Source organism: Lissotriton vulgaris, chromosome 8, assembly GCF_964263255.1.
Source record: "Lissotriton vulgaris chromosome 8, aLisVul1.2, whole genome shotgun sequence".
Classification (NCBI taxonomy): Eukaryota; Metazoa; Chordata; class Amphibia; order Caudata; family Salamandridae; genus Lissotriton; species Lissotriton vulgaris.
Window position 1 is genome coordinate 1411019708 of NC_141696.1, and position 18757 is coordinate 1411038464.

At 47.4% G+C, this 18757-nt stretch overlaps 1 protein-coding gene across 1 annotated transcript in view; it reads left to right on the forward strand.

Moving 5' to 3' along the window:
* The window catches only part of GET1 (guided entry of tail-anchored proteins factor 1), a 340494-nt gene that overhangs the window by 71410 nt on the left and 250327 nt on the right, over positions 1-18757 (forward strand). Inside the window, exon 3 of the mRNA XM_086935425.1 lies at positions 10082-10149. Within this exon, the coding sequence (XP_086791551.1) occupies positions 10082-10149 (68 nt within the window). The remainder of the gene's footprint in view (positions 1-10081; positions 10150-18757) is intronic.

Here is an 18757-nt window from a genome sequence, read left to right on the forward strand (position 1 = left end):
AGTGGCCGAAGTCAAAAATCTGGGGGTATGGCTGGATTCCAACCTTTCTTTTACCAGCCACACAAAGAAGACAGCAGCTACCTGTTATGGTATTCTGCGAGGACTGAGACCAGTCCTCAAATTTTTCGATCCTCCCACGCGACAACTGGTGGTTCAGGCCTCTATCCTTTCCCGGATAGACTACGGGAGTGCCTTGCTCCTTGGAGTCAACCAGGCTGAGGCGACTAGGCTTCAGAGGGTGCAGAACGCTGCTGCACGGGCCATTGTAGGTCTTCCGAGACGATGTTCTGTCTCTCCTGTCCTGGCCTCTCTACACTGGCTTCCGGTCAGACAGAGAATCAAATTTAAGGCTCTCTGTCTGACATTCAAGATTCTGAAGCTTTCTTCTCCCCCGGCCTTGGCTGGCCTTATTTCTTCGTACGTCCCTACGCGGTCCCTCAGATCCGAAACTCACCATCTGGCGAACAAGTCTAGGTTCAGGCTTAGCAGGATGGGAGGTCGTTCCTTCCGTGTTCTGGCGGCGGATCTATGGAATTCCCTCCCTGTACACATTCGTGCCCTCAATAGCCTGACTCTCTTCAGACGGGCCATCAAAACCCACCTGTTCACCTCTGTTATCTAATGTTCCCACTTCTCAGCTCTGATCTGTTGTGTTGTGCACATGATCAGGCGCCAGGACGCCCCTTCGCTGGGGCAGCTGTTGCGCCTAATAAATGTTATTAACATAACATAACATAACAAAGGGGAGACAATGTTGCAGCAACAGACCTGATGGGTGGCAACGAGTCGCTACAAGCCGCTGCAGTAGCTACCATAGCCGCAACAGTAGCACTCGGAGGCGGTGGTGTGCTGATAGACTGTGGCAAAACCAAATCCAGACTCTGTCGGGGATGGACCCCCTGTTCACGACACAGAGCATAGGCACATGCATCAATCTTCACACCCAGCGCGTTGTAGTTGTGCATCATCTCCGATCGCAGCTCACCCAAGACCGCTAGTACATCCCTGTAGGTCCATTCAGGCTGTAAGTCCCGTTTCTCTACACTCCCGGAGGAAAAGTGCGCTCCGGCCCCCTGCACAAAGGTGTGCTCGCAGTCCCATGATGAGGGCGGGTAGTCATCTCCACAGTGCAGAATAGCAGGCGTCGCCATCTTGCCCTCAATCCACTGGAGTGCAGGGGGGGGGGGGGAAGGGGGGTCGCGGGACACGACCGATCAGCAGTTTTAGTCCCCGGAACACACTATGCCCCCCTCGGTCTGCAGTGTAGTCAGGGAGCCGCTGGCTGCATGGTAGATCAGGCAGAGTAAAGAGGGGTTCACCGATGCCGGGCAAAATAACGATGAGAGCCGACCAGCATCATGGCGGCCAAGGACAAAGGAACTGCAGGCAAAGCACGTCTCCCTCTTGTCCCCGTGCAACTTAATGTACACGCGGTAAATCTTGGCAGCAGGTGGCGGCCGGGCTGTGTGCAGATTTAGACGACTCCTCACTGTCGCACACCTCCGTAGCAGAACAGCCACCTCGGGGCATGCGAAGTCCGGCAAGCGCTGTGGAGCGAGCGTGGTCCCGGGCAAGGCAATCCGGTCGATAACTTCTGTCCCCGGGCGGGTGGAGAGGACGGAGGAACACCATCAGTGCCAGCTTCGCTTCCCGCACATTTTGGTCCAAACAAACATCAGGATGGCAAGCAGGATTTAGGTGCGGGGTTCCAGGGCCGGCGGTGCCGAGAAGCTGCACGTCCGCTCAGGTCGCCATCTTGGCTCCTCCCCTCAAACGTGAGTTTTGGTTCCGTTCTACCGACTTTGCCCATCTCTAGAGTAGCGCTCTTGCTGTTCCGGGCCAAGTACCAAACCGATCCAGGTCCCACTCCGCTGACACGCTGACCCCCTCAGACTGTGTCTGTTTGGGCAAAGTATTATTTTACAGTCTTACATACCAGGCAACCCACTATGCAGCCACCACAGGTCCCTAGGGCGTAGGCTGTCCAACAGCGCGGGCCTCGCTGTGGTCTTAAAGGGGACGGGACGTACAGGTTTCAGTCGGAGGCTAATATCCCTCTGCACGGAAGTTCCGGTGGTAGCCCAAGCCAGTGGCGTCACTGCACTTGCTCTGGCTCCCAGAGCGCTACGCGAACCACCACGTGTAGCGGCTTTCAGAGAAATCTGTTGCAACCCAATATCAAGCACTCTGCTGTATCTTTGCAGTTTGGTAAGCAGTCATAGTTATTAAGCAATTATCCTTGGGGGCCATCTGCTCAAGTCCTCATGCCTGGTAGGTCAAGTTCTACAGACTCTTCCGCAACCCGACCAGGGCCGCTGATGATCACTAGTAGCACCCACCTCTGTCTACGTCCCCCAGGCGGGGCCCTGTGCCAAGTGTCTTTCCCTCTGGGGAGACAGAACTCCACTAGCCAACTGCCGACTCCGCTCCGCCTCCATTTGGGATCATATGAACAAAATGGCTGGTCGCGCCTTACCCACCACGCAGCAGCAATTGGCTCAAGCAGCAAGCTGGCCAACTTCCAGAAGGCATCAGACACCCGGCTTGATCAGCACCGCAGTCGGAACGCTGTAAGTATTTGTTCGAGGCATATGAGCTGCAGAGTTACACACTATGCATAGATGGCCACCTAGTGTTGGGCCCGGATGTTTGCAGTTTGTTTTGTTGTAGAAAAGTCTTTGGAAGTCACGGGATAGGTGACTCCTCCTTTGGATGATACTGCGCATGGGCATCGGCTACATCCCCAGATTGTTTTTTTCCGCCACCGGGCTCAGATGTGTTTCCAGCGCTCCGTTTTGGAACCGATTTCCTTCGGCGCGCAATCCTCCCCAACTTACAGAAATCAAGTTTTGAACACTTTTCCAGTCGACGCTACTCTTTAACACCGAAGACTTCGCTTCCGGTTGTCGTTGACGGCCTTTGGGCCTTTCTAGGCCTCGACTCTAGCTCGTGGAAAGGACGCCATTTAAAAAGTGTCCTCAATGTGGGTCGAAGTTTCCCCACACCGACCTTCATGAAGTGTGTAACCTTTGCCTTTCACCAAAGCACAAGGCCAAAGACTTTTCCGCTTGTGCCTCTTTCTGCTCCAAAAAGACTATCCGGGACGAAGAGCGAGGAGAACAATGGCTCGATCTTCAGCTTCGATTCCGGAAGACATCTTTGAAGAAGGCGTCAATGTTCCAGAACAACACGACATCAACAGCAATTTCGAGGCAGAAGACTCTGAAGTCGAGGACATCACTCCAGCACAGCGGGTCGTAAGTAAGACCGTCGACCCCGACCCTTCCTCGACACACCCAAAGAAGGCCCGGTCACACCCTCTCTCTCGGACTCGGGTGCACACCGACACACTGCTTGTACTGCCCCACTTTTGGGCCCGGCAAAGGAGCTAATTAAGCCTTTAAGCGACTCGGGCTCGAGTCGGCCTTCGCACGGTGCCAGCGCACATTTACCGGCACTGAAAAAGACAACTTCACCGGCTACACCGACATCCAAGCCATCAGCGCCGAAACATCCACTACTCCTTCGGCACCGAAACTCAGGTCAGAACCAAGTAAACCTGCTTCAGATTCGAAAAAACCACTGGAACCGAAAAAAACATAGGATCCCAAAAATATCCCGGAGCCGAAAAAATCCTCGGAACCGAAAAAAGCTTCGGAGCTGAAAAAGACTCCTGCTTCTACGGTTAAAGACATTGCCAAAAAACCAAAACAAACCGCTTCGGTGTCGAAACCTCGCACCAAAAGATCGGCCTCCTGCAGAGGACTTACTTTTTCCAGACCCTGCTCAGAAGACTCTAGCTAAAGATCCAATCACTGGATAGCTAATTTTGGCTTCAAAAAAGCGACCACTGGACACACCAGCTTTCAAAGAATAAGGACATGGCTACCTCTCCCTTAAGACTGCCTTCCCCTTCTCTTCCACCTGTACCATCACCACATCCTCCCATACCACAACATTCCCCAGCATCCTCTATCATACCAGACGATGACAACAGGGATGATAGCTCTGACAATATGGAGAGGTAACATACCTGATCCAGCTACTTCTACAGGATCACCTGACCCGTGGGATGATTATAACACCCCAGATGTCCCAAATGTCCCCCAGGATGACATATACCCCTCAAGGCCTTCCCCACCAGAAGACACTATTGGTTTCAATAGTTTACCAATGCTTAAAGGAGTGATTAAGCATGCTCCTGAAGTCTTCAAGGACCCAGTCAGAACTCGGGTCATTAACCCTCGTATAGAAAAAAAATATAAAGCTGCCCCCTCAGACCCAGCATACATTAAAAGCGCAGTACCACTAGACTCACTTTTTTCCAATGCTCGCAAGAGAGCAAACTCACAAACATCAGGTGAAGCTCCACCTCCAGATAAAGAGTCTAAGCTACTTGACGCATCAGGAAAAAGAACGGCGTCTCAAGCAGCAAACATGTGGCGTATCGCCAACACACAGGCATTATTAGCCAGATACGACAGGGCACATTATGACTAAATAGAATCATTATTGACACACCTCCCTGATAAGTACAAGGATAGAGCAAATGAGCTTATCCAAGAGGAAAAAAATATTACAAACACCACTATTCGATGTGCACTTGATGCAGCAGATACTGCCTCTAGGGCAGTTAACACCAGCGTTTTATTACGTAGACATGCCTGGCTACGTATATTCGGGTTCAAACCTGAAGTACAAAGTGCCATTCTTAATCAACCCTTTGATGAGCAACACCTATTCGGACCTAACGTAGATGTATCACTTGAAAAAGTATACAGATACCGCCAAATCTATGGGAGCCCTGCAGTCGCAGGCTCCCAGACGTTCATTTTGACGCTCATCCTATCGAGGTGCCACCAGGGAATACTCTTCAGACACACCTTCTACCTCATACAAAGCCCCTACACAGTCCACTCACAGCAAGGGCTACCAAAGGGGTGGTTACAGGGGTAACAATAACAAAGACCGAGGTAAAAATACCAACTCTTGCTCTGCCTCTACCGCTGCCCAATGACTCCCTCCCCCTTCCCCCGTCCCATTCCACTCCTGTCGGGGGAAGACTTCAACAATACCTGCCAGCCTGGGAAAACATCACATCAGACAGGTGGGTGCTCCAAATAATTCAATCAGGTTACTGTCTAGAACTAACATCCACCCCCCAAACATACCACCCAAGCAGCGTCCAATGTCACAAGAACATTTAACACTGCTCAGACAGGAGGAAATATCCCTCCTGCAGAAAAATGCTATAGAAATAGTTCCAGAGCATCAGAAAAACAAAGGAGTATACTCCCTATATTTCCTAATACCAAAGAAGGATGGATCTCTAAGACCCATCCTAGATCTCAAACCTCTAAACATTTACATACAGTCGGGCCATTTTCATATGGTCACACTCCAACAAGTCCTTCCACTTCCTTGTGACTCTAGATCTCAAGGACGCCTACTTCCTCCCATCCACACAGCGCACAGAAAATATCTCAGATTTGTGCTAGACGGGCAGCACTACCAGTTCAAAGTGCTCCCATTCGGAGTCACAACAGCGCCAAGGCTGTTTAAAAAATGCCTAGCAGCACACTTAAGAAGACAGCATATTCATGTCTTCCCATATCTAGACAACTGGCTCATAAAAGCCAGCTCATACAGCCAGTGTGTACAACACACTCACGCTACTATTCAACCGCTTCACGACTTGGGATTTACAGTAAATCACACCAAATCGGATCTGCAACCCTCGCTCATACTACAGTATCTCAGCTCTACAATAAACACCCAACTAACACTAGCTTATCCCTCTCCAGCCAGGATAACAAGTGTTTAAACTCTCCTAACAAAATTCAAACCGCAACACTCGCTACCAGCTTGCGTGTTCATGCAGCTCATAGGGATGATGGCAGCTTGCATATTTGTAGTACCTCACGCAAGACTGCAAATGCGTCCACTTCAAGAGTGCCTAGCACGCCAATGGAACCAGGCTCACGGTCAACTAAAAGACCTAGTGTTGGTAGACGGTCGGACCCATCGTTCTCTGCAATGGTGGAACACCAAAAACCTTTCCAAAGGGCGCCCGTTTCTAGAGCCAGATCCTCAAATAGTCATGACAGCTGACTCATCGCTCTCCGGCTTGAGAGCTCACCTACTGCATCACACCATGCAGGTGGACACCGTAACAAAAGTTACTTCACATTAACCATTTGGAATTGTTAGCTGTGTTTCTAGCCCTAAAGCATTTCAAATTCAAGTGTCAGGCAAAGCGGTCTTAGTCCGCACAGACAATATAACAGCTATGTACTACATAAAGAAACAAGGGGGAACACACTCTCTGCAGTTCTCTCAGTTAGCACAGCAGATATAGAGATGGGCTATACCACTAAAGATCTTCCTCTTAGCCCAACACGTCCCAGGAGTACAAAACACTATGGCAGATCTGCTAAGTCGACAAACACAGCAGATCCACGAGTGGGAACTTCATCCGCAAGTTCTTCATCCGTTCTTTCAAATGTGGTGACAACCTCAGATAGACCTCTTTGCCACCCACGAAAACGCAAAATGCCCAAACTTTGCTGCCAGATACCCACACCCATTGTCCAAAGGCAATGCGATATGGATGAACTGGTCAAAACTATTTGAGAACGCTTTTCCTCCTCTCCCACTACTTCCGTTAGTGGTACGCAAACTACAACAACATTCCCTGACGCTCATTCTAGTCGCTCCAACTTGGGCCAAACAACCGTGGTACACCACTCTGTTGCAGATGTCTGTAGTACCACACCAAAAACTAAACCTATCTCCACGCCTATTAACACAGAACTATGGAGAGATCAGACACCCGGACCCAGCTCAGCTCAACCAGGCGATCTGGCTCCTGAGGTCATAGAGTTTGGTTACATCAACCTTCCTCCAGAATGTATGAACGTTATCAAAGAAGCTAGACGCCCCACTAATAGAGCATGTTCTGCTGCTAAGTGGAAACGGTTTGTCATATACTGCCAAAACAACCAAATAAATCCTTTAGACGTGTCTATTCAACGCATCATAGGATATCTATTACACCTTCAAAAGTGTAAATTAGCCTATACATCTATCAGACTACACCTCGCTGCCATTGCAGCATACTTACAAAATAGACAACATCTATCTCTTTTTAGAGTACCAGCTATAACATCTTTCATGGAAGGACTCAAAAGAATAATTCCTCCCAGAACGCCACCTGCTCTAGTGTGGAACTTAACATTGTTCTCACAAGATTAATGGGACCTCTCTTTGAACCAATACGTAAATGTGAATAGCAATTCCTAACCTGGAAAGTAGCTTTCCTAGTAGCAATTACTTCTCTCAGAAGGGTTAGTGAACTACAAGCATTTACCATTCAAGAACCCTTTCTGCAAATGCATCATAACAAAGTGGTTCTTCTTACTAATCCTAAATTCCTTCCTAAAGTCATTTCACCATTCCATCTAAATCAATCAGTTGAGCTGCCTGTATTTTTCTCGCAGCCTCAAACAGTCGCAGAAAGAGCTCTACACACCTTAGATGTCAAAAGAGCATTACTGTACTATATCGAAAGGACACAAACTTTTTGTAAAACAAAACAACTTTTTGTGCCTTTTTCACCACCACATAAAGGCAAATGCATGCAAATATGTTTCCACAAAGCCCAAACATACATTAACAAGTCCTCCAAAAGCCCCTTCTACAAGGAAAATAGGGGCTTCAATGGCATTCTTAGGGAACATTCCCCTAGATGATATATGCAAAGCAGCTATATGGCTTACACCGCACACATTCACAAAGCATTACTGTGTAGATGTGCAAATTAAACAAGCCACTGTGGGCCAGGCTGTACTAAAAACACTGTTTCAAACAACTACAACAGATACTGGTGGTCGCCGCTAGGTGTGGGTACTGCTATACAATCTATGCATAGTGTGTAATCTGCAGCTCATATGCCTCGAACGGAAAATGCGACTTACCAGTATGCATCTGTTCTTGCCATGTAGAGCTGCAGAGTTACACACGCCCACCCACCACCCCGGCTACCTTTATCTGTACCACTATTATCTTAATTAGATACAAATCACATGGACATCATTACCTCTTGTACAGCTCCATCACTTCCCTAATGACGAAAAACAATCTGGGGATGGAGCCGATGCCCATGCGCAGTATCATCCAAAGGAGGAGACACCTATCCTGTGACCTCCAAAGTCTTTTCTACAACAAAACAAACTGCAAACATTCGGGCCCAACACTAGGCAGCCATCTATGCATAGTGTGTAACACTGCAGCTCTACATGCCAAAAACAGTTGCATACTGGTAAGTAGCATTTTCCTTCCCCCTTACTGCTGCAGCACTGAAAATGGCCGCTGCTGCCCTCTGTATATTCCAGCAGCAGTGTCTCCGATACTTGCCGGGCTCCCGCCTTCTAGGCTCCCAGCTTGCTCACCGGTAGTTGATGTTTTTTATCAGCTCCCCGCATGCATGTGGGCTCCGTTCAGGGCCCGCTTTCCGCCGATGATAGTCCAACCTCACCAGCGAGTACCTGGGTGCAGGTAATCACCCTGTCACCGAGCGCAGGGCCGCCACAGCTGATTACGGCAGCTCGGGGATTCAGGCCTACACCAACACATATCGGCCAAGGCCCCTCGCTCTGCCGTCCAGGCTGGTACTGGAGGCTGAGTCAAAGCATTCCAATGTAAAACTCCTCTGGCGCCAATATCCGCCCCAGTGAAGCCGATATCGCTCTAAAGGTGTCGGATAATTGCCGGATAGATTGATGGTCGTGGGGAGCTTCACGCTCAAGCGGCCATCTTCAAGGCAAGCAAGCTCCGCCCCCCCAGAGCTACAGCTGCTTCCATTACACTGGCATATGGGGTTCCTATTCTGGAAATTGGCCTGGCTGCTATGTGGGTGTCACTTCACATATTCAGAAGCACTACTGTCGGACCAGCCAGAACCATTGAGAGGGGCACTTTGCATGCTTGGTCCTGCAGAACGTTTTGGTTTGAGCCAGTTCACAGACTCACCACCTGGGAGGTGCTTTGGTATCTATTCAACAGGTGATGAATCTGCAGGTAGAAGTATCCATCAAAAGAACAAGTTACTTATCTTCGGTAGCACTCTTTCTGGGGGATACTGTATCTAATCGCAGATTTTTCACCGACCATCATGCCTTTACATTCTGTAAATTGGACTCTCTTCCATCTAAAAAGAGCCCAAGTCTAGAGATCTGTAAACCGGTCAGAACAAATCTGTTGTTGGGCTCTGCATCTGGTGGCAAGGACATCCTAGAAAATAACTGACGTCAGCGCGCTTGTGCAGCTCTTATATGTGGCTTCATACTTCCTTTCCAGAGCAGAACGAAGTTGCTGCGGATTTATGCGACACCCACTACCATACTGTTTGAATATTTTCAGATGCCTTGGGAACATTCAAAAGGTGTGGAATCTACGGTTAAATAGTGTATCCATCAGAAAGAGCGTTACTGTAGGTAAGTAAATAAAGGGCTTAACATGTTTACAAAATAATGTATTTCAGTTATACATTTTTGTTGTCGTTTTGTTCCATTATGACCGGATATACCAAAAAAATACAAGCACCAAGGATTTCAATTTCCTTCTTTACTTTCATTCTTTTCAAGCCTTCCTTCTTATCTTCTTTCTCTTGCCTACCTTCCATCCCTTCCTCACCGTACTCACCTTCCCTTTCTCACTTTTTTTCCTCCCCACAAACTCAGTAGTCCCTCATATCATACTGGCTAAGCGTTGGTCATTTAATTGCCTTACTTTGGCGTTCTTGGGCCTTACAGCACAGACTTATTCTTATTCTCTTACAAAGAATAAAGTTGAGTTTGTCTGAATGAATATATTAACGAAGAATATATATTAGCAGTACTGAGTAGTAATTGTTATATATATTGGGAGATGTTCCAACTTCTGTCAGTGTTTTTATTCAACTTGTATCAAAATTGAAACGTGTGCATATACAAATATGTAACTATTGAGGTGAGGTTTATTATTACAGCACATTTGAAAAGCGTATCTGCAACCAACATGTTCTGTTTTCTTCTTTTGATAGTGAAATCCCGAACGGCTCAATTAGCCAAAGTAAAGTGGGTGATAAGTATAGTGTTCTACATTTTTCAGGTAAGTGAACGTTTTCTTTAAAAAAAAAATACTAGACTATTCGTCTTTCTAAATTCGGAGATCCGTGCTAGTTATTGAATCCAATTTTTCAAGTGCCTCAGAAATAAACACATATATATTTTCCCTGTGGGGAAAAAAACAAAAGTTAAAGGGGATTAAAGGTTGCCAACAGTGTTGCTAAGAATTCTGGAAAACCTGAGAGGACGGTAAATTAACCAAGTTATGGTACTTCCTCGTCCTCGTTACAAAATCACCATAGTCACTTTCCCTTAATTCGCAAAGGCTGAATATTCTCCACCATAGGGGTAGTATTGTGAAAGAAATTCAGCGGGTGAGTTCTTCTCTATGTTCGGAGTTTCTGCGCAACTCTAATTGATGTCCTAAGGCTATTTTGTAAGTGTGCGATATTTGACTATATACAATTTGTCATGAAGCGATTATTATGGGATTTTATTTTTCGTATTCATTTTTTTTACAATGATTTCCGTTAAGGGACATGAAAGGTGTCATTTATAAGTGAAAATGCAAAGTCAATATCACGTTTGAGGTCTTGATTTTTAGGTAGTTGCTTTGGATTGCTTATGTGCTGCTTCGGGTGGATACTTCTACTTGCAGTTTACACACCACCTGAATCCCCTTCAGGTGCAGATTGGGCCTGCAACAGTTGAAGTGAATGTCCTGTATTGCCAGCATGTGCCATGACTGTCACTCAAGTCTGCTATCTCCTCAAATATGTTGTTACAGAGTAGTGAATGGTGCCACCCTGTCAGTTTTGTTTTTCCTGACTCTTCGGTGTAGATCCAGAGTTGCTCTTTATTTCTAAATGCTTCAAATACCCTACTGTTTTTAATTGCTTCAGGGATGAAGCCAACAAAGACATCAGTTTGACATCTATCTGTCCGTGGGGTTTGAACTCTGAAGGAAATTGGGCCTGTTGCTGGCCACAAAGGCTTTTTTATCGTCTGTTGAGGGCCAGGTGGGAACTTGTGCTCTTCTGGAGCCCACCATGAGTGTTTGTGGCTCTTCAGATCTCGCTGGGACAGCCTCTCCTAAGGAAGTCTTCTCAATCGAAGTTTAGGACTTAACTCTGTAGTGGACTTGTCTTCATCGCCACATTGATCTGATTGGCAAATCCTTCTCCAACTTCCACCTCTACGTCATCTTCCGAACAATGTCTTACTTTGAAGGACGGGAGTCAGGCACCTGTACCCTACTCTGGTCCAGCTCCACCGCCGGCGGTGCCCGCTATGCTCCTGGCTTTCCTGGCCACTGTTGCTGACCCAGCTGAGGTGGCAGTTTTCATCCAGGCTTTGCTGACTGTCTCACTCTCCTCTAACTTCCTCTGTTATGCCTCTGGCCCTTCTAACATTCTCCTGCCAGTGGCCTTTTCCCTAGTGCTGGTTGACTCCACCAATAATCGTGATGCCGTTTTTGCCTTGGCAGACATTATTTTATCCCTGAAAGGCTGGCTGTATATTTCACTTTTTGCTTCATTTTTGGGAATTGTGGGGCATTCCGATGGTGAGCTTTCCACAAGTGTGTCTCAGGCCTCGGTCAATGGCTTTCAAGTCCATAAGGTTGATAGCAAAATAGATTCACTTGCTCCTATTAAGACTCTAAAGAGGTTCCTTCTTTAGGTTTTCATAATCTCAATGACTTCACTAAGTTTGGTAAAGATATTCCAGTTTGCCCTTGGGCAGTCCCTTCAGTGGCCGTCATGTCTTTAAAGACATTTAAGGGGAAGGCGGCTGAAAAGGTAGGAGCTCCATAGAATATATATTTTTGAGCGGGTTTAATATACCGGGCATTCTTTCCACAGTGGCATTCAATGCAGCCAATCTGGGACATTGGGGATAGAATTCCATTTGGGGAGGACGGCTCTGAGATTTCTTGAACGACTAGCTTCGTGCGTCCTTCACCATCCAAATGACATATGCAGATATGCAGGCCCTGAAGTGAAAGCTCAGCTTTCAGTGGGCGCAGCATCAGGGCTGCCTCTGACTAAATCCACATCTCAGAGAAGGTGGGTCATGTCTTTCTGTGGTGGCAGACAAGTGCCATCCTGACCTGCGGCAGGCCTCTCTTCCTTTCCCACCCAGACTTTATCACACTTCATGAATGAGACAAATGCATTGCTACTGGATTGGAGCGGTCGCCTGGAGGAGTTGAAAATCCGAGACCTCTGGTCTCTGATGAAGAACCGCTCCCTTCAATCTTTTGGAGTTTCAGTTGATCAGTCTGGCCCTGAAAGCCTTCCAGTCATCCATCAAGGGAGAACTGGTGCAGGTCCTCATGGAAAATAGGTACAATGATGATGAGCAGAGCTGAGTGGTGTCCTGGATCCTATGCCAGTAGGCTTTAGTTCTCTGAAAGTGGCTGTAGCACAACTCTAAGCCTAAACATTCAATTACATGATTGTACGATTTGTGAATAATTGTTTTCTGTTTTTCTAAGAAATAATATAAGTATTCTGTAATGAACTTAGAGTGTATAAACTAATGAATTAAGGAAGGCAATAGTTTTAATGATTACTTATTATCATGAATGAATGAATGAATGAAATGGCATTTGTAATGCGCAACTATGCCCAATGGGCGTCAAGGCGCCTAACTCAAATAACTAGCTGTCAGTAGTCAGAAACAGAGCCTACTGGTATGCTTTAATGAAAAGCCATGTTTTCAGTGATTTCCTAAAGAGGTCAAGTGAAGGCAATGACTTGATCTCAAGGGGGAGTGTATTCCACATCTGGGGTGCCAGAATGGAAAAAGCTTTACTCCCCCAACTGGCCTTCTTAGCTCGAGGGATTACCAGTTGGTTAAGCTCACTGGAGCGTAGGCATCTGTTAGGGACATACTTAGTGAGTAGGGATCCAAGGGCATCGGTCGGTCCTGCAGTTAAAGCCTTGTATGTTAAACAGAGAAGTTTGAACATAATCCTTGAGGGAATAGGAAGCCAATGGAGATTCTTCCTCGCCAAGGTCATGGATGACAGCCAAGGCAGGGCAAGAGCAAAACGCGCTGCCGCATTTTGTATGATCTGCAGGCGCTGCAGAAGGCCCTTGTTGGCCCCGGCGTAAAGTGAATTACAGTAATCAAGCCTTGAACCAACAAGAGCGATCACAACCTGCTTCCGTGCCTGTGGGGAAAGATAGTGGACGATCCTTTTCAGAGTCCTAATGACGCCCCAACAGGTAGCCACCGTTCTATTAACCTGAGCTCCATAGATAGCTGGGTGTCAAAAATTACACCAAGGTTCCTGGCAGATTGTGTAGGTGTGGGGCAGATGCCTAAAGATGGGGGCCACCACTCACCTGACCACATGCCCTGGTATTTGCCGAAGACCAAGACCTCTGTCTTGTCCCCGTTCAACTTTAGGGAGTTGGAAATCATCCACTCTGCAACAAGTTGCATGCAGGACCTAAAGTTTGACGCGGCAAGATTCACAGAGTGGGTCAGGGATACCATAATCTGTGTGTCGTCGGCATACGACACTACCTCCATCCCCTGAGATCTTACTAGTCTTGCAAGGGGGGCCACGTAGATATTAAACAGGGTAGGGCTCAGTGCCGACCCCTGTGGCACCCCACATTGCAAAGACTTAACCGGGGAGAGGTACTCTCCTAGCATGACACGCTGCTCACGTTGATGTAGGAAGGAGCTCAGGAGACTGAGGGCTGGTCCTTCTACCCCTGCCTCCCTTAACCTAGATGTTAAAGTAAGGGGAGACAGGGTATCGAATGCTGCTGTAAGGTCCAGCAGTACCAGCACTGTGGTTTGACCCAGATCAACTTTCCTGCGGATGTTATCCATGACTTTAGTCAGAGCAGACTCCGTGCTATGCAGCTTTCTAAAGCCGTGTTGAGACCCATCCAAGAAGCCTGAGGCATCGAGGAAGTTAGAAAGATGAAGATTCAAATGAGTCTCCAACATCTTGGCGGGGGCCGGCAGGAGAGATATGGGTCTGAAGTTCTTCAGTATGCCGGGGTCTAAGGTGGACTTTTTCAAAAGAGGCTTTACAATGGCCTTCTTCCAGACTAGTGGAAAAGTACCTTGTTCCAAGGCTCCATTCATTACTTCCAGCATCGGAGGGAGAATGATGTCCCTACAGTCCTTTAGTAATTTCAGAGGGACTGGGTCAAGTGGGGAAGACGATTTCGTTCCATCCAAAAGGAGATTGAGTCCCTCCAAGGAAAGAGCGGGAAAATGATTAAGAGACTTGGGGGCATCTATATTCCAAGATTCCAGCAGTTTGATTCGAGAGAGGTCTTCAGCACTCAGAGATTTCCTCTGTGATTGTAGAGCTATATAGATATCATCTATTTTATTATAGAAGAAGTCTGATATGTTGTTACATAGCTCCTGTGAAGCAACCACGGGATCTGGTACCTGGAGAGAGCACAGTGAGTCCACAATTTTAAAGAGCTCTTTAGAAGATGTTAGAGAACAGGTTATGTTGGTAAAGTAGTCCTGTTTTTCCTTTATCACTCTGCTCTTGTATTCTCGCAGCTGGCTCTTATAGACTTCTCGATCCTTGGGATCCCAGGATTTGCGCCATTCTCGTTCCTTCTGTCTGCATTTTTGTCTAAGAAGCCTCAAGGCAGTTGTAAACCAAGGGGCAGTTGGCTTCTTTCGAGCTACAGATTTCAGAGAGGGGGGGGCTAGTACGTCTGCGGCTCTGGAGATAGCATCAGTGAGTTCTTGAGCCGACTCATTCACCACCCGTTGGGATGTGATGTTCGTATTATGAATGAAGGGGGCCAGAGCCTTATTTGTAAAGTTTTCGAAACTCCTTTTGAGGGATTTTTTTCCAGTGCCCAAATCAACATCAGAGCAAAGGATGTCCAGGGACAGTGGGACTGCTAGATGGTCAGACCAGATTATCGGTACCGGCGTGCCGACAGTTAATCTGGAGTCATTAGTGAAAATCCCATCAAGGGTGTGCCCCGCCTTGTGGGCCGGGTGTATAACTCTTTGAACAAAGTCACAGGCCTCCAACGAATTGAGCAGAGAGGAGGTGTCTTTCGAGGTCCTATCCTCTAAATGAAAATTAATATCGCCCAAGATGGTAAGATGAGGTCTACCGAAGTAGGGTTCCAAAATTCTAAAGAGTTCTGGGCAGAAATTGACTCTGGAACCAGGGGGTCTGTATAGTAGAATTCCAGAAAAGGAACTCGATGGAGAATGTACAATACAGAAATATAAGGCCTCAAATGGGTCCGTAGGAACCGATAAGGGTCTGATGGTACAGGAAAGTGTAGATTTAAAGAGAATGGCCAGTCCACCACCTCTGCAACGCTCTCTATCTAACCTCAGGAAGGTATAGCCTTCAGGTATAGCCAAAAGAAGATCGTGACCAGAGGAGTCAGAGGCCCATGTCTCGGTGACAAAAACCCAGTCAGGTTGCCTCATGTTAACAAAATCATGAAATTCTATCCTGTGTTTGATCAAGGATCGTGCATTGATCAGAAAGCCCTGTTTGGGTTGAGAAATGAGCCTATCCGCCACAGGGGGAGGAGGCTTCCTAGCTGGCTGACTGGAGAAAGTCAAAGATAATTTACAGGAGGGGCACGACCGCGCCTTATGCAGTACCTCCGGTATAAGCCGATGGTGACAGAGAAGCAAAGGGGGTCTTAGAGACAGCAATGTACGAGACAAGTCATCCCGGATAGAGGAGGGAGATATAGCTGGAGTCCCAGGGTCCAGCCCGTCCTGCAGCGCGTCCTCAGCGCGTCCTCAGCGCGGACGGGCGCAGACGGGCTGAACTCTGGCGTAACTCCGGCGTCAGTCTGGCGTATCCGCTGCGCGTCAGCATGACTCAGTTAAATACACGCCTAGCGTCCTAATGGCGACTAGAGCGCTACGCCTACCAATTAGCGCAAAGAATCGGCACAGTCCACACCCAAGATGGCGCTACGAAGCGGGACTGCGCCGGGAAGCGGACCCGCCAAACAGCGGTGAGTTTCCATCAAGTTAGAGTGCAAGTAAGGGCCAGGCGCTATCAGGCGCTGTTAAAAACAGGGGGGAAATTAAACTAAGCAGAAATAAAATATTTAACAGGTTATCTTTAAAACGAGCAGCATCTCGATTCCTGAAGTGCACAAACGCATGCACCGGTCGACTGGCAGCTAAGAAGGAAAAGCGAGCCGTTTACCTCACTTAAATACACGCCTAGCGTCCTAATGGCGACTAGAGCGCTACGCCTACCAATTAGCGCAAAGAATCGGCACCATCCACACCCAAGATGGCGCTACGAAGCGGGACTGCGCCGGGAAGCGGACCCGCCAAACAGCGGTGAGTTTCCCTCAAGTTAGAGTGCAAGTAAGGGCCAGGCGCTATCAGGCGCTGTTAAAAACAGGGGGAAAATTAAACTAAGCAGAAATAAAATATTAAACAGGTTATCTTTAAAACGAGCAGCAGCTCGATTCCTGAAGTGCACAAACGCATGCACCGGTCGACTGGCAGCTAAGAAGGAAAAGCGAGCCGTTTACCTCACTTAAATACACGCCTAGCGTCCTAATGGCGACTAGAGCGCTACGCCTACCAATTAGCGCAAAGAATCGGCACCATCCACACCCAAGATGGCGCTACGAAGCGGGACTGCGCCGGGAAGCGGACCCGCCAAACAGCGGTGAGTTTCCCTCAAGTTAGAGTGCAAGTAAGGGCCAGGCGCTATCAGGCGCTGTTAAAAACAGGGGGAAAATTAAACTAAGCAGAAATAAAATATTAAACAGGTTATCTTTAAAACGAGCAGCAGCTCGATTCCTGAAGTGCACAAACGCATGCACCGGTCGACTGGCAGCTAAGAAGGAAAAGCGAGCCGTTTACCTCACTTAAATACACGCCTAGCGTCCTAATGGCGACTAGAGCGCTACGCCTACCAATTAGCGCAAAGAATCGGCACCATCCACACCCAAGATGGCGCTACGAAGCGGGACTGCGCCGGGAAGCGGACCTGCCAAACAGCGGTGAGTTTCCCTCAAGTTAGAGTGCAAGTAAGGGCCAGGCGCTATCAGGCGCTGTTAAAAACAGGGGGATAATTAAACTAAGCAGAAATAAAATATTAAACAGGTTATCTTTAAAACGAGCAGCAGCTCGATTCCTGAAGTGCACAAACGCATGCACCGGTCGACTGGCAGCTAAGAAGGAAAAGCGAGCCGTTTACCTCACTTAAATACACGCCTAGCGTCCTAATGGCGACTAGAGCGCTACGCCTACCAATTAGCGCAAAGAATCATGTAATTGAGTATTTGGACTAAGAGTTGTTTTCGTTTCTAAATGGGTAAACTTTTGTCCTATACTTCCTACTTCCTGTTGTTGTTTCTATGAGTCTGGATGTGGCTTGATCTTCAGATCAGCTTTCTTTTAGCGGATCTCTAAATGCCAGAGCATATAGGTTGAGCAGCCTGACATTGGCTGGTGGATTACGAGTGGCATCTTTACCTCTACGTCACAAGGTGCATGTTGTGATTAGATCTGTTCGCCATCAGCGAGAACGTGCAAAGCCAAAAGTACTTCACACTTGAGTTTCCTCCATGATAGTCACTGAGAAACGCTTTCCGTCAACGATCTGACACTGGTCTCCTGTATGTGTTCCTACTACTGTCTCTCCTGCCTCACATTCTTAGGAAAGTCAGAACAGACCAGGCCCAAGTCTTCTTAATAGCCCTGGACTGGGTCAGAATAGTATGATACACTGAGCACCTAAGCAAGAGCATTTACCCTCCGATCAGACTCCACTCTTTTAAAATGTTAGGTTGATGAATTAGAATCTGTTTTTAAACTTTTACAACATGAGGGATCTTTTCTTTTTATTGAGCACTCGTACTGGGATGTTCAGGGTGGAAAAGTAGAACTATATTTTCACGGTAGAGAACGATTGAGGGGCTGGAAAAGAGTAGCCTCTGGGGCAAGGTTGACTAAAACAATGTTGCACATTTTGCATTTGGCCCCTGCTTTTTAACTACACTCACCTTAGGGAAATGCTAATTTCTGGGTGCTGTTACCATTTTCAAAGTGGAGGTTAGTGCTGAAAGCTCTGTACAACCCCTGATTGGCCAGCAGAAAAGCTGTTAATGAAAGGGTCAGCATGTCCACGGAGTGGGTGCCCCGCTGGCGCACAGATAATGCGCCAAAGGCAATGCCGTCTACTCATCCAGGCACAACGGTCAACTACTATGTCCAAATTTAGACATAAACAATGACCAAATTGCGAGTATTAAAAAAAGGTAGCAATTCAAATTACATCACAATTGGCATCTGAGTGAAAGACTCTCGAGCTGTTTAGATCTCCCACATATATTTACCTAAAGGTAAAGGACACAAACCGTTTAGAAATACATGCTGCTGTCCATTAGGTTATTAGGAAACCTTTGGTACAGGAAATTAAAGTTGCCATATTTGAACACTAGGAAGCTGGCTATCTATATAGTACACTAAAAAGAAGTTCACTGTGAAGAGTCCAGTGGGTCCCCAGTTGGTTTACAGAGGCTAAAGTAGATGATCCGAACGCTCTTTTTTTGTAGTAGTGTGAGCAGTTAGGCTTATCAGAAGGTAGTGCTAAACATTTGTTGTATTCACAGAGGCCACAAATGAGACAGTCTCAAGAATAA